The sequence below is a fragment of the Apostichopus japonicus genome, chromosome 1 (assembly GCF_037975245.1).
Source record: "Apostichopus japonicus isolate 1M-3 chromosome 1, ASM3797524v1, whole genome shotgun sequence".
NCBI classification, from domain to species: Eukaryota; Metazoa; Echinodermata; class Holothuroidea; order Aspidochirotida; family Stichopodidae; genus Apostichopus; species Apostichopus japonicus.
In genome coordinates, this window is record NC_092561.1 from 9,612,601 (window position 1) to 9,630,302 (window position 17,702).

General features: G+C 36.2%; 2 protein-coding genes across 2 annotated transcripts in view; both read left to right on the plus strand.

The window, feature by feature from the left end:
- Window positions 1-17,702, plus strand: part of LOC139966892 (ras-related protein Rab-21-like) — a 178,118-nt gene that overhangs the window by 120,695 nt on the left and 39,721 nt on the right. The gene's annotated exons all lie outside the window — the stretch shown is intronic.
- LOC139966796 (metallophosphoesterase MPPED2-like) overlaps window positions 1-17,702 on the plus strand; it is a 36,451-nt gene that overhangs the window by 977 nt on the left and 17,772 nt on the right. The window contains exon 2 of the mRNA XM_071970160.1: window positions 1,864-2,045. Coding sequence (XP_071826261.1) covers window positions 1,864-2,045 — 182 coding nt within the window. The remainder of the gene's footprint in view (window positions 1-1,863; window positions 2,046-17,702) is intronic.

Genomic DNA, 17,702 nt, shown 5'->3' on the forward strand with positions numbered 1-17,702 from the left:
GCAGGAAACCATTAAAGTTACCACAGAAATTCTGAAGATCTGACCAATATTTAATGATAGTGAGAGAAAAGAACAAACATTCATTGTATTGTATTGTCATAAAATCATGATATTTGACCAGAAACTGCCTCATTTACCCTACTGCACTGGTTATTTGTTAGGCAGTAATTGTATCTGATACCTTTTCATTAAAAACAAACTGAGAGACTGGATTTCATTCAAAATGTGTATTACCCAATTAAGCCTTAGGCCTACTGGTCACTTTAATATGGTAGGCTATGTGTGAATACATTAATTTACTTTTTCCTTCAAATTTTATACAACATAATTGTACCAATATAACTTGTATGTATGTATTTTAGATCCTCCTGCAAGCACTCGCGAAGAAGCCTCATTGGTTTATCAAAGCCGCAAGCTGACCGAAGTCAGTCTCTTACATTCATATTTAATGTCCATGATTATGAATTGTCAATTGTCAACAACTCTGTAACTGGACGACATACATTAATCTGGGAGTGACTCGAACTTGTGAAGTAATAGATAAATAATAGATCAATTTAGTATCTATATATATGTCTTGCTTAATAGGCTGTACTCAGTATGCCGTCATAATATATTCTGGATGCAAATCATTTTAATTTCAAATGGCAACAGAGATAGATAGCAATAAGGATGAAGGAGTTCAAGCAAAGACCTGCCATTTCTCTTGAGGAATAAACCCAGATTAGCAATGGTTACACTAGTACAGTACAGTGAGATTATATGCTTCATAACCCACAGGATTAACATATATCCTTATATATATTGCATGCATTCCTTTACTATGAATATTTTAAGATTGTGACCCCGAAAATGGAAAGAGATTTCAAACATGGAGAAACCTTTATATGAAATATGTATTTGACTGTCTTTTTACAAATTCTATTTGAAAGGTAGCTCTAGTATTTTCGACAAATGTATCAAGATAAAGTTCTTTTTTTCCTATCCTATTTATTGGCTCATATTACATGTAATTGTTACAACAAGTTTTTTGCTGAACTGTGACTCTCATGCTTAGCAAATATCAGAGACAATATTTTCTTTTTCTTGAAAATGAAATACCGTCATAATTACTTCACTAATTCTATTAAAACATACATGTAACGTTATAGACTGTTTCGCTTTGTTAAATGAAGTCTTTCTACATGTAGTAAGAAGACAAACTTCAGTCGAAAAAAGCTGGACGTAGCCTCTGGTGGTCTGTCGAGTGAGTTCATGTCTAAGAATACAGCTGTCACTTGCTCAGCTTCTTCAATTTCAAAACATCCACTCTGCCAAAAAATTAATCAATAGAAGTGGTCAGTAGCAAAACACTCTTTGAATAATATTTTAAAGGCATTGAAGACTCGGCCCAAACCGTGTGCCGCGACCTGAAAAAGTTAACTTTCCGTTGCTTGCAACTGAAGTTTTCTTCTTGTCGCTACACAATGCAGACAGTAATGAAACGTGATACCTTGTTATCTTTTATCTGGACCTGAGATCAGGTAGTTCCATAACAACTCCCTGCTGAGATGTCCATTGATGCTATATACACTGTGCTGTGGGTATTGACGTAGCTGTATATAGTGACAGTACACTTGTGTCTAATTACCGACGGTAACAAGCTGTGTGTATTTTCTGGGATCGATGGTGGTGTCTAACACTTCTGTTACACCTCATTCAAAACTAGGTCAGACTACCGGCATGAGACATTTCTTTCTGCGCTAGTCTTCACACCCTTTAATATATTGTATTGCTGATGTCTATTAACAGCTTACAGAATGTTTTGTAAAATACTGTAGGTACTAGCTTACCCAACGCATTTACATCATTTTTCACTTGCAGTCGTTTTCTGAAAACTCCTGGCGGGGGTCGATCGATCGGTTGCCCAAAGTGTCAAGACGGCATATCTGAGGTGTTGGTTGATCCAGGTACCACCAACCCAGATGAAGCCTGGCAAAGACTCTCCTGTAAACACAGTGTGAAGGAAGTTGAACCATTTGACCCATCATCACCTAAAGAAAAAGGTAAGCTGCAGCAACTAAGTGGCAAATAAAAAGTTCATTTTTTATAGGTCACCCCTCCCATCCCCCCCCCCTTGACCAACAGAAGCTGTTTTCTTTACAGCAGAAAAGTCCAAGTTTACCCCCATGTGTCAATTAAGGCCATGGGTGTCCTGGATGATGTTACGACTGATAACCCCCTGGTCACATGTCACACCCAACCAACCACCCAACCAACCACCCAAACAACCACCCAACCAACCAAATGTGAGCACCACATCTGCATCCCATAATGTAATAAACAAATCTGGAATAGCACAACAGACTAGATCTATATATCTTTAAGCCTTTTTTTTTGTTAAGGTTTAATACCTTGTACGTGCAGGGAATAATTTATTCGGTATCGCATACATGATGAAATGTACATAATAAATTGCTATACATGTGCACAGATGTACATAGCAGTGTTTGTGCACAGACGTACTGCACCATGTATACTATATTGTAAGGGACACATGCAGAACCTTCAAAACTGCAAGATACAACCGGGCGTAGATGGGTATTGAACTTTTTTTGCCATCAAGGGGAACATGTGACGTATTGGTGGCCCGCCAGTGCTCTTAGCTGGAATACAGGTCTACAGTAGAGGGGGGGGGGAGGTTAGTCCATCTCCTTAACAACTTGACCATGGTGTTGTCATTGTTCTTGTATAAAACAATTTAATACTAGGCTGAGCAGAAAACAGCACATTAATTTAAACCTCACAACGAAGACACCTGTGCTCTTGAAGTTTGTGCTTTTCCACAGTAATTATCTTTAGTTATCAGAATTGGGTGTACTGTAAATACATAACTGTTTATAAATAGTTCTCTTTTAATTTCTTTTAGAGACCAATTTGAAGGAGAAAAGTACAGGTAAACGTCGGCCAGAATGTCAAATTTATTTTAGATTTCCCAGCGAGCTGTTTTCGTTTCGATTTTGATTTTTTAAAGTTTTCAAAAAATGTACACAATCGGTTGTTAAGAAAATTTGTAAAGATATTGCAACACAGCTCATTTCATATAGTCACCATCCTTTACACCTGAGGTGGTCAGATTGACCAACATGTATACCTATATATATTAGTGTGGAGAAAATAGTTGCTAGTCATTTACTATCTAATTTCAGTTCTTCAAATTTGAGTTTTGCAGCCGATATAACTAAGTAGTAGAGTACATACATATTCTCCGAATTAGTTTTAAACCTAAATGTTGAAGATTGAATTGCATATTATTTTTCAGAGAGAATTTCCATTAAATATTTTTTAAGTATTCTGTTTGAGCATAAGCATGCAGTTTGGTACTTTGCTCCTAACTGTAACTCATGTCAGAGGAATTTTTCTGGCATACTGGTTACCAAGCAACATCGATCAGCCATTTGCCAGCTAATTATGCATTGCGACCAAGCTCCAAAGTGCTACAACATAGTCATTTTCACAGTATGTATCACCACAAAGGACTGAAGACCGTGGGCTGAACTAATCAAGTCATTAGGCCTGTAATGAATAAAATGATTAACGTTTGGCGTAAACCTAATGAAACCGATACCAAAGCTTTGGCAAGGACAAATTTTTTTCTTTCGTTTCTGATTTGATAGACAAATGAAGAAACATAGAGTTTGCATGCATCAATCTAATTAGACACTTCATTGTAATTGGCAGTGACTCACAAGGGTGACTGCGTTTAATTTGTGATATATTCTACATACTGACACTGTACATCTCAGAGTGCTTTGAAAATTATAAAAATTGGGAAGAATGCTAAGTACTGTTTTCTTTGAAGTCTCCAAATGATTGGAGAATGAACCGTGTAGGTTATTTGATGTACTTTGTAAGAAATGTCACAAAGGATAGATCCTGGGCACAAAAAAATAAATAAATATTGATTCACTCTCAGTTAACCCCAGTGCCATAACGATGAGACTGTAACCATCATAAAATAATTTAATATGTATCTTATCGGAAAATGCTGTTCCAAACGTGGCAAATTTTGGCTAGATAGAACAAAAGAAAAACTTGCAACTTAGATGAGTGTAAAAGTAAGTTGGTCTGATGTTTCGATCATAGCAGGGTCTTCTTCAAAGGCTGAATGACAAGTAACAGTAACAGAAGGGACAAAAACACGCACAGAATACCGACATAAATTAGTAGACAGAGATTAGTAGACAAGGGATAGAGAGAAGAAAGAAAGAAACCAACAGGGGAAGAGGAGAGGTAGGAGAAAAACAGTAGATGGACAAAAAGAGGATCCTCCTCCGTTGTCTACTGATCCCCTTACATTTATCTCTTTGTGTTCACACTGCTCATTATCCTGTCTGTATTCTGTGCATGGTTTTGTCCCTTCTGTTAATGTTACTTGTCATTTAGCCTCTGAAGAAGATCCTGCTAGGATCGAAACGTTAGGCCAACTTACTTTTACACATTGTCTTACACAGGCTCTCTAGTGGATAATCAGTTTGCTAACATTTTAATTTTATTTGAACTAAGATGAGTGGCAGTTTTTGTACACAATAACCATATCAACATATTCTATACGAGACAATAATTTAGACCCCATTGTTCTGCTACACAAACATTGCACACTACACTAAATTATTCTGTGTCGTCATGATGGTGTGACATCGAGCAGAGTGTCACAAATCCATTGGAAAGTGAACAGATAATATAGACAATCCCTGTTTAAAAGATGAGCGAATGCTCTTTTATATATGTATTGTGGAATCTGAAAAGAACTGTTACTAAACACATGATATAAACCCCAAAAAATGCTGACATTTACTATTCTCCTTGTAATTAATATCTCATAAATCAAAACATTGTAGGCTGAATAATTGTAAAAAAATAAAACAAAACTCATAAGAATTACTGATATTAATTCATTTTGTTTCACACTGTTGCTCACGCACCTTCAAATTGAATTTTGATTTAATAACATTTGCAGCTGCGTCGCATGGACAAGTACATGTATGCAAGTTTCAAAATCGATGCGAATTAAACGTGCAAAATAAGTGATTTCAAGGTTGAAACTTATAAGTATTTATGAGCAATCAAAACATGATTGGGATTCTACCAGTCAAAATGTGGAAGATAAATAATGAATATTCATAGGACTGAGGGACTTAATGTAAACTCTAGATTTATAACGATACGGTAGATCTTCAGTTTAACTTGTCCAACTACTCTTTACATCATTGGCCTTCAGCAGTAATTACCCTTAAATTACCTACATAATCTAGTGGAGGAGTAATGTGATTAATGTAATCATGTGTAGTCTATCTATGTTTATTATTTTCTTGGGCAAAATCGTCAAGGTTATAATATTAAGCAGTTCAATTTTCGAGGACTGCAGTGCTAAATATATTTCCAATAAGAATTTTCATATTTTTACAGTACGCATGGTGGGACAAAATGAAAGTGTACGTTTCAGTTCTGAGGATTCACTGCTGCTGCTGCTGCTGTTTTGCCATAGTCCTCATAGAACTGTCGGCATTCTCTTGTTTGCCTTTGCTCTTGCCACGGCCATTCCTCCATCCGTCCACTTCCTGATGTTATCGATCCATCCTGTTTTCCTACGTCCTGGCCTGGCCTTCCCTTCTACTTCTCCTTCTACTGTCATCTGAATTAGGCTATCTGATCGGCGGTTCCAATGTCAATACATGGACAGCTTCCTCTTCCTTAACTGGACAAGTAGACCTTCCTCTTCTGAAACTCCTACCTTTGGCGGATCCAAGCATTTGTCTTTCTATCTTTCCAGTTGACCTGAAGCATTCTACGCCACACCCACAGCTCAAATGATTCTATTTTCTTCATGTCATTCTGTTTTAATGCCCAACTTTCTGCACCATAGAGAGCTACACTCCACACAAGAGATTTCACCAGCTGTTTCTTCAGTTTCAGGCTGATCTCTTTTGCCTTCCACAATCCAATTAGTTGGCTGGTGGCATCTCTTGCAATTGCCAACCTAGTACAAATCTCTGGTGTAGAGTCTCCATCAATCCTTACCATTGAGCCAAGGTATTTGAAGCTGTCTACCTGGTTGATTGCACTTCCGCCAAGAAAGATCTGTTCTTTGCTACCATGAACCATAACATGAGTTTTGGCTGAGTTTATATGGAGACCAAAGGTGTGGCTGCATTTCTCCAATTCTACTGCTTGCTTTTCCAGTTCCGTCTTTGAGCGTGCAATCAGTGTGGTGTCATCAGCATAGCGTATATTCCATATTGCTCTTCCACCAACAATGCTACCCGATCTTTCATCTAGTGTCTCTTTCACCTGTCGCAAGATGGCTTCACCACAGGCATTGAAAAGCAAGGGGGACACAATGCAGCCCTGACGAACTCCTTTCTCAAATGGAAACTGGTCTGTGTGGTCATCTTCGACTCTAATAACTCCAGTAGCTTCTAAGTATAGTCTCTCCAGTAGCCAGACTAGGTGTTTATGCGTGCCATAATCCAAGAGAGTTTTCCACAGGACAGCATGGTTGACTGTGTCAAAGGCTTTGCTGTGATCAACAAACATCAGCCACAATTGTTGATCTTGTCTTTTCACTGTTTTCTCAATGATGTTACGTATGGTGAGGATAGCATCAGTTGTCCCTTTGCCGGCAACAAAACCAAACTGCTCCTCAGCGATCTGCGGCATTACAAAGTGTGCTAACCTGTTACGAATAACTTCCAGCAGCACTTTAGAAGCGTAGCACAACAAACTGATGGTTCTATGCTTGGAGCAGTCCTGTGTTCCTGGTACCTTTGGTAGGGTAATAATTTCAGATTGTGTCCAGTCGCTTGGCCAAACACCAGTCCTCCAGATGTTATCACTTATTGTTTTCATGGCTTGTACTACGGTCTCTCCTCCTGCCTTTATCATTTCTCCAGAAGTCCCATCCAGACCAGCCGCTTTGCCAACCTTCAGTTTCTTTATGGCTGCTCTAATTTCACTTGGCATAACTTCTGGTTCCAGTGCTTCTGGTGGATGTTCATCAGGAGTGTGCCCTGGTATGTCTGAGCTAAAGAGTTGTGTGCCATACTCTAACCATCGGTCTTTGATCTTATCGGCTTCATAAAGCATATCTCCATTCTTATCCTTGATACCAATGCCTGGCTGAGGAGATCTCCTCCCACTAATCTGCTTTATCAGCTGGTAGGTACGCTTGGTATTTCCAGACCTGAATGATTGATCTGCCTCAGCACTCAAACCAGCCAACCACTTCCGTTTTGCCTTGCGACATACTGTCTTGACAGATTTGCATAGGTTTCTGTAATCTGCGCCTTGAAAGTTGGTTATCTTCGCTTGTCGTCTTTGGTCAATCAAGTCTTGGCAGTCTGGGTCATTTATCCACGGTTTCTCTGTCTTCCTTACAACCAGACAATGTTCTTTTGTTGCTGAAGTTAGTGCATCTGCCAAAACTGGCAATGTGACATCCTTGCCTTTTAGATGACCTTTGACACTGTATTCGAATGCAGCTGCAGTGACTGGATCTTTCAACTGTTCCAGATTTAGCTTGAGCTTCTTGGTAAGCAGTTTTTTGTTGTTCCAACTGCGTCCCTTCAGTTTCATCCAAACTAGTTGGTGGTCTGAACCACAGTCAGCACTGCGTAATGCCCGGCTATCCTTGCATTCTCTTCTGTCACGTAGCCTTATGGCAATGAAGTCAATTTGGTTCTTCCATTGACCTCCAGGGGAGCACCAAGTATACAACTGGTTCTTTCTGTGTTGAGAGCAGGTGTTTACAGCAATTAATTTGTTATCACTGAGCCAGTCAAGGAACATTTGCCCCCGGTCATTACCTTCTCCGACACCAAACTTTCCACAGGACATGTGCTGGCAATTTGCACCAATTTGAGCATTGAAGTCTCCCATCACCACAAGACGGTCTTTCTTTGGACAATCATCCACTACCTTTTGCAACATTGCATATATCGAAAGCACCTCATCATCTTCTGCCTCAGATGTTGGCATGTAGACCTGGATAATTGTCATTGGCCGTGGCTTTGCATTGAGACGGATCACAATAATTCTATCTGAAATTGGGTGAACTTTCAGTACCGTTTTGACAGTCTTTGGTGCTACAAGGAAACCCACACCTCTTTGGTGAACTTTGTCATCGCCTGTGTAGTAGAACATCCATCCATTTGTATTCACCTGTCCAGATGATGTCCATCTAACTTCTGCAAGCCCTAGTACATCCAAACTCAAACGCTCTGCTTCCATGCGGACCTGATGTAATTTGCCACAATCATTCAAAGTACGGACATTCCATGTTGCGATGTTCAGATATCGTTGACCTCTACCAGAAGTTGCCTGAGAAGTATCAGAACCATGCCTCTCAAATGAGTTTAAGCGTGGCTCGTCATTGTATGTCTCAGAGCTCCTATCTTGAATTGATCCTTCCCCAGGAGCTCTAGGAGCACGGTCAACCCTGGGGGTCCTAATTGCCGACTCCATAACGTTCTGTTCATTATCATACATCATTCAAAATACAAGAGAATTTTAGACTAATAATCCGCTGGGACGTCAAACCGCTACGGATGCAGCTGGCCGGAACATACTAGCAAGTACAACCGCCCTTTACTACATGCACACCTACTGCTGGTGCTGCTGCATGCCTTCAATACCGTAGAACGCCAATTCCGCCATGCAGACTGCTCCCAACCCAACCCAACCCATGGGCCCGCTCGGTTTTATGGCGCCGACTGACTCGCCAGTCACATTGTAGGTAAAAATGGCTTCTTGTGCGCTTTTTATAGGACGTTGGCCTGGGACTGACTAACCCCACACACAGCCTCCCCACTCTGCCTGGTTGCAGTTTAACGTCATACCCATGAGGATTCACATGAACTTTTAATTTTAACGAACAGAGATCACAGGTTTGGAATAAAGGAGAAGTCAGATTAATGCTAAGTGATGTTGAAATTGTTGCCTGTGGTGGCACTATGTGTGTGTGAAATAGCTGTTGTACAAATAATTGGAAGGGGAGGGGGAGAACTTGAAGCATAGGCCCTCCTCCCCTGATGTCATGAGATCAGTGTATGTAAATGTTTCTAACCATTGTAAAAGAAGAATTTATGATGTAGTACTGCAAATCATAATTGGCAACGGTTTGGGAACGACACTAATTAAAGCCTCACTTCCCACCTGCCCCTCCCCCCCCCCCCCCCTTTCTGCTTGTGCTTAGGAGCCCTTAATGGACATTCCATATTAAAAGAACTTTCCACTCTCTTTTAATTGGTGGCTTGAATTACTATTTTATTCTTCATTAATTAGCATTCCAACACAAACATTTAAAATTGCCCACACACTGGTCTAAGCATTGTCAAATATTGCACACTTCTACTTAGACCCATCCCCAAGTATTAAAGACATTCAGCATTCACTTTGAAAATTTTAAATCGACACTTATGAGTTCTGCTTTCCTCTAGTAAACTTTTAAAAACTTGGGAAAAGTAACTTTAAAAAAATATCAATGCAATCACCCACAGAAAAATGTCCAGTGTAGGTTGACGTCGGTCTGTAGAACTTAACAAGTATATTTTTACCAGTGCTGTATGGCGCGAGAAAGCGGAATATATTACGTACAAATATATATATGCTGTACTTGCAAAATATATACATGGTTAACTTTATTATATGTTTCTATGCCGAAGATATATATATTCTCTTAGAGAAAAATTAAATATATATTCTCTAAGAGAAATATATATATATATATATATATATATATATATATATATATATTATCTAAGAGAAAAAAAATATTCTCTAAGAGAAAAAATATATATTTTCTACGAGAAAAAATATATATATTCTAAGAGAAAAATATATATATTTTCTAAGAGAAAAAATATATATATTCTCTAAGAGAAAAAATATATATATTCTCTAAGAGAAAAAATATATATATTCTCGAAGAGAAAAACATATATATTCTCTAAGAGAAAAATATATATATATTCTCTAAGAGAAATATATATATAAATATTATCTAAAAGAAAAAATATATATATTCTCTAAGAAAAAAAATATATATATTCTGTACGAGAAAAAATATATATATTCTCTAAGAGAAAAAATATATTTATTCTCTAAGAGAAAAAATATATATATTCTCTAAGAGAAAAAATATATATATTCTCGAAGAGAAAAACATATATATTCTCTAAGAGAAAAATATATATATATTCTCTAAGAGAAATATATATATAAATATTATCTAAAAGAAAAAATATATATATTCTCTAAGAAAAAAAATATATATATTCTGTACGAGAAAAAATATATATATTCTAAGAGAAAAATATATATTTTCTCTAAGAGAAAAAATATATATTTTCTACGAGAAAAAATATATATATTCTAAGAGAAAAATATATATATTCTCTAAGAGAAAAATATATATATTCTCTAAGAGAAAAAATATATATATTCTCTAAGAGAAAAATATATATATTATCTAAGAGAAAAAATATATATATTCTCTAAGAGAAAAAATATATATATTCTGTACGAGAAAAAATATATATATTCTAAGAGAAAAATATATATATTCTCTAAGAGAAAAAATATATATATATTCTCTAAGAGAAAAATATATATATTCTCTACAAAAAATAGAAAATTGAGTGAAATGCGCCCTGCACCACTGACGTAACAGTTTACCTGCCTTACAGATTTCAATAGGCACTAGCGGTAGATCGCAGGAAATTTGAGCTGTGCAAATGACTTTCCCACGTTCGTTTCCTTTGCAAGATTTGGCAAACTGCTTACGTAACACACCGGCTAACGTTCCAAACTAATAACCTTGAAATGTGAAGAAGTGAGCAGTTACTGTTAAGCCGGCTAGTTACGTACGGTACAGAAGGCTTCGCTGTCGAACGTACCGTAATACAATCAGGGAGTTGTTATGGAATAATCCCTGGTACTATCATGTGCAATGTGATATCGCAAACCCACTAACTATGAACTGCATTAAGATTCTGAGCAAACATGTGCGTTTTATGAATGGCCAGTGTCATGAACAGGCTGGTCACTGCTGAAGTTACTGAACAACTTAACAAACATCTTGGTCAGCACTTACAGAGCTCCGTACTTTGTACAGCATATATATTTTTTCGCACAGAATAGGTCTTGAATGTTAGAGAATATATATATTTTCTGTACACACAATAAAAATATATTTTTGCACAGAATATAATTTTTCCTGTAGAATATATATTTTTTCTGTCTCAGAATTTATATATTTTGTTAGAGAAAAATATTTTTCTGTCAGAGAATATATATGTTTTGGTACTTTGTACAGCATATATATATTTTTCGACCAGAATATATTTTTTCGCACAGAATAGAATTTTGTTGTTAGAGAATATATATATTTTCGTACACACAATAAAAATATATTTTTGCACAGAATATAATTTTTCCTGTAAAATATATATTTTTTCTGTCTCAGAATTTATATATTTTGTTAGAGAAAAATATTTTTCTGTCAGAGAATATATATGTTTTTTAACAAGATATATATATATATATATATATTGAAAGAAAATATATATTTTTCTCTTAGAGAATATATATTTATATTATAAATGCTTTTGTGTCAGAGAATATATTTTTGTAGAATAAATATGTCTAAAATGTATTTTTGAAGTAAACCATGTATGTATTTTGCAAGTAAAGCATATATATTGTTGTACATAATATATTCCGCTTTCTCGCGCCATAGTGCTGCAATTCAGTTTTCTCATCTTTTAATCAGAATTAACTCTCCTCTCTTTAGCTTTGAGCCCAGATAGTACCAGAGGAAATGGATGTTTTTCCCTTTTTCGTCTAAGATATAGCACACTGTGGTATTCCCTCTACACCAGTTCCTTTTTTCTTTTTCTCATTAATTATTGACCTCCGTGCCTTTACTGAATTTCCTCAATGTACCACGCATCCATCCGCTCTCGTGGTTCATTTACAGTACGTCCGTTTTTTATCTTCAACACATGAGAATGTAAACCTTCGATTTGCTTTAAAGAAACGCTCTATAAAACCATGAACATAATATGTGGTTGCATCTCATGTTTCCTTCCATGTATTCCATCCTACTGAAAGAGATGCACTTAAAGCAACTGTCTGCTAACGATTCGATTCTTTATACTGCATATTTTCACTAATTTTGGAGCAATTTACCACAAACATCCCAAATACTGCTTCATAGTTCATAATAATGTTTAAAATGATGATAATGATGATCATCCAAGCTTAGATGGCAGGATTGAAGAGGTATTTTCGACAAACAAATTTATATTCGTTAACCACTTAACTTTACCAACATTAATGAATTCATTCAGTAAATGCAAAGCTTGTTACCCCAGACAATGTTAATTGCAACTAACCACATGCCGAAAGCAAATTCAGAAATATTCAAAATATATCCCTCATTGGTTGTAATGAAAGCCCATACTCAAACTTACTGTAGCTTACTGTGTAAGTTCTGCATTGTCATACTTTAAGAACGAAGCAGACCAACGACCCACAGTCGCCACGAATTTTAACCAAACATTTTCAGCGCTGCATCGTATTTCAAGTGCCCTGCCGAAGGCCTCATACTGCGGGAGGTGACATTTTTCTTGCATAATTGTAGTGCTATCGAGATTTAAGTGTGTCACTTCATATACTTCCGTTAAAGGCAGGAGAAACCGTAGTGGGGCTCAGCAAGGGAAAATAAAGCACACATACATATAGATACAGCGCATCTGGATGACAAAAAAAAAAAACAAGCCAAAACTGGAATTTCTGCAGGGCAATTTATGGAGTTTTGATTCTTAATTTGTAAGGCATGAATTGCTATATGAGGCATGTATCAGGTGGAAGGTGTTCATGAATGTTTATAGTAGTAGGCAATGCATGCATGCATAATTCATTAGGAGAAAGCGGATGATGATGGTGATGATGATTGTGATGATGATCATTATGATGATGATGATGATGATGATGATGATGATGATGATGATGATGATGATGATGATGATGATGATGATGATGATGATGATGATGATGATGATGATGATGATGATGATGATGATGATGATGATGATGATGATGATGATGATGATGATGATGATGATGATGATTATCATGATGATTATCATGATGATTATCATGATGATTATCATGATCATGATGATCATAATGATGATCATGATGATCGTGATCATGATGATGATGATGATGATGTTGATAGTGATGATGATGTGATGATGATCATGATCATGTTGATCATGATGATCATGAGGATGATGTTATGATGATGTGATGATGATCATGATGATGATGAATGTTGATGATCATGATGATGATCCTGATCATGATCAAGATCATCATGATCATCATAATGATCATCATGATCATCATCATGATCCTCATGATGAATGTAAATGATCATGGGCATGATCATCATCATGAGCATGATCATCATGATGATGATCATGATGATCATGATGATGATCATGATGTTGATGATGATCATGATGCATTAATTGTTTATCTGTAATTTTCTTAATTAAAGCATGATCCACAGGTGGTAGTAAGAAACTTGTGGGATGTTTGCAGCTGTTGTGTGCTGGTAATTTATAAATATCTTTGCTTTCTTGCTTACCTGTCCCATGACAACTTTTACAATCCCACTCTATTATGTTTGTAGATTGAGCTGGTAGACAAAGAAAATTCTATTTATAATGTATCTTTCTTTTTTTTGTAGCAGCTATAGGCACATTTCCATATTTGTTCCCTAAATTCATTTATAACTCACCCCTAAACATAATGTTTTAAGTTTGTACAGACTTCTACAGACACAATTGTATTGCGGTGTAAATAAGTAACGTTATTTTAAAGCCATAAATAGTCTAACAAGTTTTACTATTGAATTTCGTGTTGCATCCGAAGAACTGAATGGTCTGTATGTTAGACTACGTAACCCAGCCACATTGATTGATGGGCCTTAGCAGCTGATTAAAGGGTTGTTTCTCAAATATTAAAAGTGGCATGTACACCACCTAAGTAGATTGATAGCAATTCGTTTCAACCATCTACAGCATTCACATCAAATTTAAAGTCATTCATGAAAGTACAGTTAGTTTCTTGAGTTCAATTTTTTTTTCTTTTTCTTCTTTTTTCGGATGCAAATTCTGATACTCAACTCAGTTAGCATTTCGTCAAGTTTTCCAGAAGTGCAGCAAAAGTAAAACACAACAAAAATAAAACATATTTCCCATTTTGACTTTTACAAGTGATTAATTTACTAATGTACCAATCATGAAAATCAGTAGTTTCTGAAATGTTAATTGATTAGGAAATCAACATTGATTGTAACATTCGGTCCTATGTACCACAGACGGGCAAAATGCTGCCTAAATTTCCAAACGTCTTGCCACCACGAGATTTTCAAACCCTTACTGATGGGGTCTGCTTATCTCTATGGTATTGAATGGGGAAAACATGAAATATTTACAGGCCCTATTTAGAATAATATTTGTGATACCCTGTATTCCAACCTACAGTATTAACAGATGGACAAATGTGTATGAATTAATTGTAGAACGTCTTTAACTTTCATTTGACTATGGGGGTACAGTGAATACACTGATTATTGTTATTAACTGTGGAGAGGGTACAAATTCTCACTTTGGCCGGCTGTCAGATCAATTTCTTGCTTATCCTTATAGTCTACACTACACTCTTTTTCCCATGTATATATATAGCAATTACTATATCTTTTAGGCATATATAGTGCTCAATGTATAAACAGAGCATGTATAGGTTGCAAAAGAAGTGAGATCATTATTCAAATTTCACGTTCTTCGAACGATCATCTCCTTATAGATTGTCTTTCGAAGAACGTGAAACTCGAGTAGGTGATGTCAATTTTTTTGTCACCTACATATATGTACATATATACACACACACAAGCTTGATTGGAATTGCAAAGATGTGTTATACACTGTGCATCATGACAACTTGAGGTTCCGCCTGATTTGTCATATTCAGTGTCATGCTGTCACCCTGGTACATATACATTGTATAAAGGCTTGGAATGATATATCAGTATGACACGAAGTCTAGAAAATGAAGAGTAATAATAATTAAAATTAATCCAGGGAGATTCCTTTGGTGACATTGTTTGCAGGAATTTCTGCAATTTGTTGTCATAACATTATATCGATTGCTATAGCTGTGAGAAATGGGTATTGGGTGGTATATAATTAGGCACGTCCTAAGTATTTAGTACTGTATTGATGATACTTATTGTCTTTGTACGGGGGGTCTGCTTCGTAAGAGCCTCGGCTTTCTCAGACCTCCTCCACTTGTCACATACATTTTCTTCTATTATTGTGTAATATATTTTGAATGTGTAAACAAATAAATGAATGAATGAATGAATGATAGGTAGCCTGTTAAGAAATAATGATTGTAATATCATTTCAATAGCTATGATATATAGGTGAGTGTGGAGTGGGGCAGGGGGAGGGGGGGTATTATATATAGAGGACATTCATAATCAAGGGCAGATAATGCAGGCAATAACATTAATTTGCCTTTTTGAGCTTAAACGTATGTCTATAAAAGCTAAGTTTAGTACATGAATGCCTGGAATATTGTTTTGTGTAATTGTGACGTAAAATGCTTTTCATGATGTGTTCTGACAAGAGAATTTATACATCAATATTGTCCATCTTCATGCCGGGATGTAAAGGCAATGTTCAGTGATGTTGAAATTGCTATATGAAAATCAGTGAGCTTGATGTTACAATTATTAGGAGGGTCATGGCCCACCCCTGGTCACCTGGTGTCACAGTACAGTATATATCTTATTAGAGCTAGCCAATCAGAAGTCACTACAGTAATTACCAAACCAGCTGTATCTATAGATCTATTCTAACCATCTTTGGGGAGTTTTTAATGTTCGGTTCATGTCCTGGAAGCACAGAGCTTACAGTTAGCTCTGGCACCTGGGAAATTACATAAATTTGGAATTTCTACTTGATAGTAATGACAGCACAGGAAGCTTTAATAGAGCACCATTCATGCATGCTATGTACATTCCAAATTTTCATTGATATAGCTTTTCATATATATATACACATGTACAGTAATTAACATACAATCAAGCTTAACTGGTATTTATTTTACCTCATTGGTCGTATTTTGTGGGAATTAGGTATAAATTAAGGTTATCAATTGAATACACTAGTATACTGTACTGTGGCTTCTGACAGGCAGTACCACTGAGCTCCCAGGGGGATTTTTTTTATATTATAAATGGATTGACTCTCAACTGCCACACTGGCCAGATAACTCAGTTGGCAGAGCACAGTTCTTGTTACCTCAGAGGTTAATACAGTAGTCCAAATCCAATTGTTGCCAATTATATCATTTTCTAATTTTTTTTTTTCTTTTTTTAATATTTTTTTTTACAGTTTACACAATTGTTTATTTACATGAAAAGGGAGCTACTGTAATACACATTAATGTTTTCATCAAGCTTGACGAGAGAGACTCATATTACGAGAACACAACCAGCTATACCAGTGAGTTCAATAATTGCATAAATAACACTATATGTAATAACGTGAACAAAGACAAAGACCGAGCTACAACTCTTCCACCTCCCTGGGAAGAATCGTTTGATCATGTAGTACTTACCAGACATCGCAACCAAAACTGTGCTGCAAATTTGAGCTTATAATGTGTGAGAATTATTATTTACCTTGATGCAAAGAGAGCATTAATTGATCAGAAGGACTTCTGAAGTTACATATCATATTATTCAGTTTTTCCATCAAAGACAGATTGGTTTTTCCACTGGATAAATTCGTTTCAACAGATGGAAGTAATCACCATGCCTCCGTCCGTTAACAGAGCCGAGCTCTGTCAGCCAGCCAGCTTATATTCAGTGACGAATTCGAGATTTTTTTTGTCTCGAATATGCACACCTTTCATTCCGTCTTGACATATTAATGTGCAGGTCTCATGAATGTGAGAATTCTGTTAATGTTATTATAGATCTATGGAGAGTTGGGGGGGGAGGGGGGGAGGGGATTGCAATGGATCACGCGTGAAATGCCAAGCTCTTAGAAATTAAACGTCCCTTAAAGTAGCTTTCTGCCTTTTCTTTGTAATTAGTTTCCTGAAATATTAAATGTTCCTTAAAGTAGCTTTCTGCCTTTTCTTTGTAATTAGTTCCCTGAAATAGTCCTTGATTATTAATCTAAAGATCTTGTTGCCAATTAAAGATACTTTTTTGTCATAATTGTGTTGATGATATGCAAGAAGTAGACTTGACTAGAAAATGTAAATAAAATTCACTCTTTGAAGTGAAACCTGACAAGTCATGCATGCTATAAATTAATGAACTTCAGTACTATGGGAACCTTTAATCACAGATTTACGATATCCAACATAAGAAAGCTCCTTTAAAGTGTTTGATGAATCCTGTCAAGACATTATTGAAGTTAAGGAACAGAAGTTGTATCAGATGATATGACAAGCTATTCTGTAGATCTGAAATTAATTGTCTCCCCAATTGTAAAGCAGATAATCATTTTACTGTCATGGCTCCTATTTTAGCGAACGAATGCAAATTTTAACAGTGATGGAGATGAGAA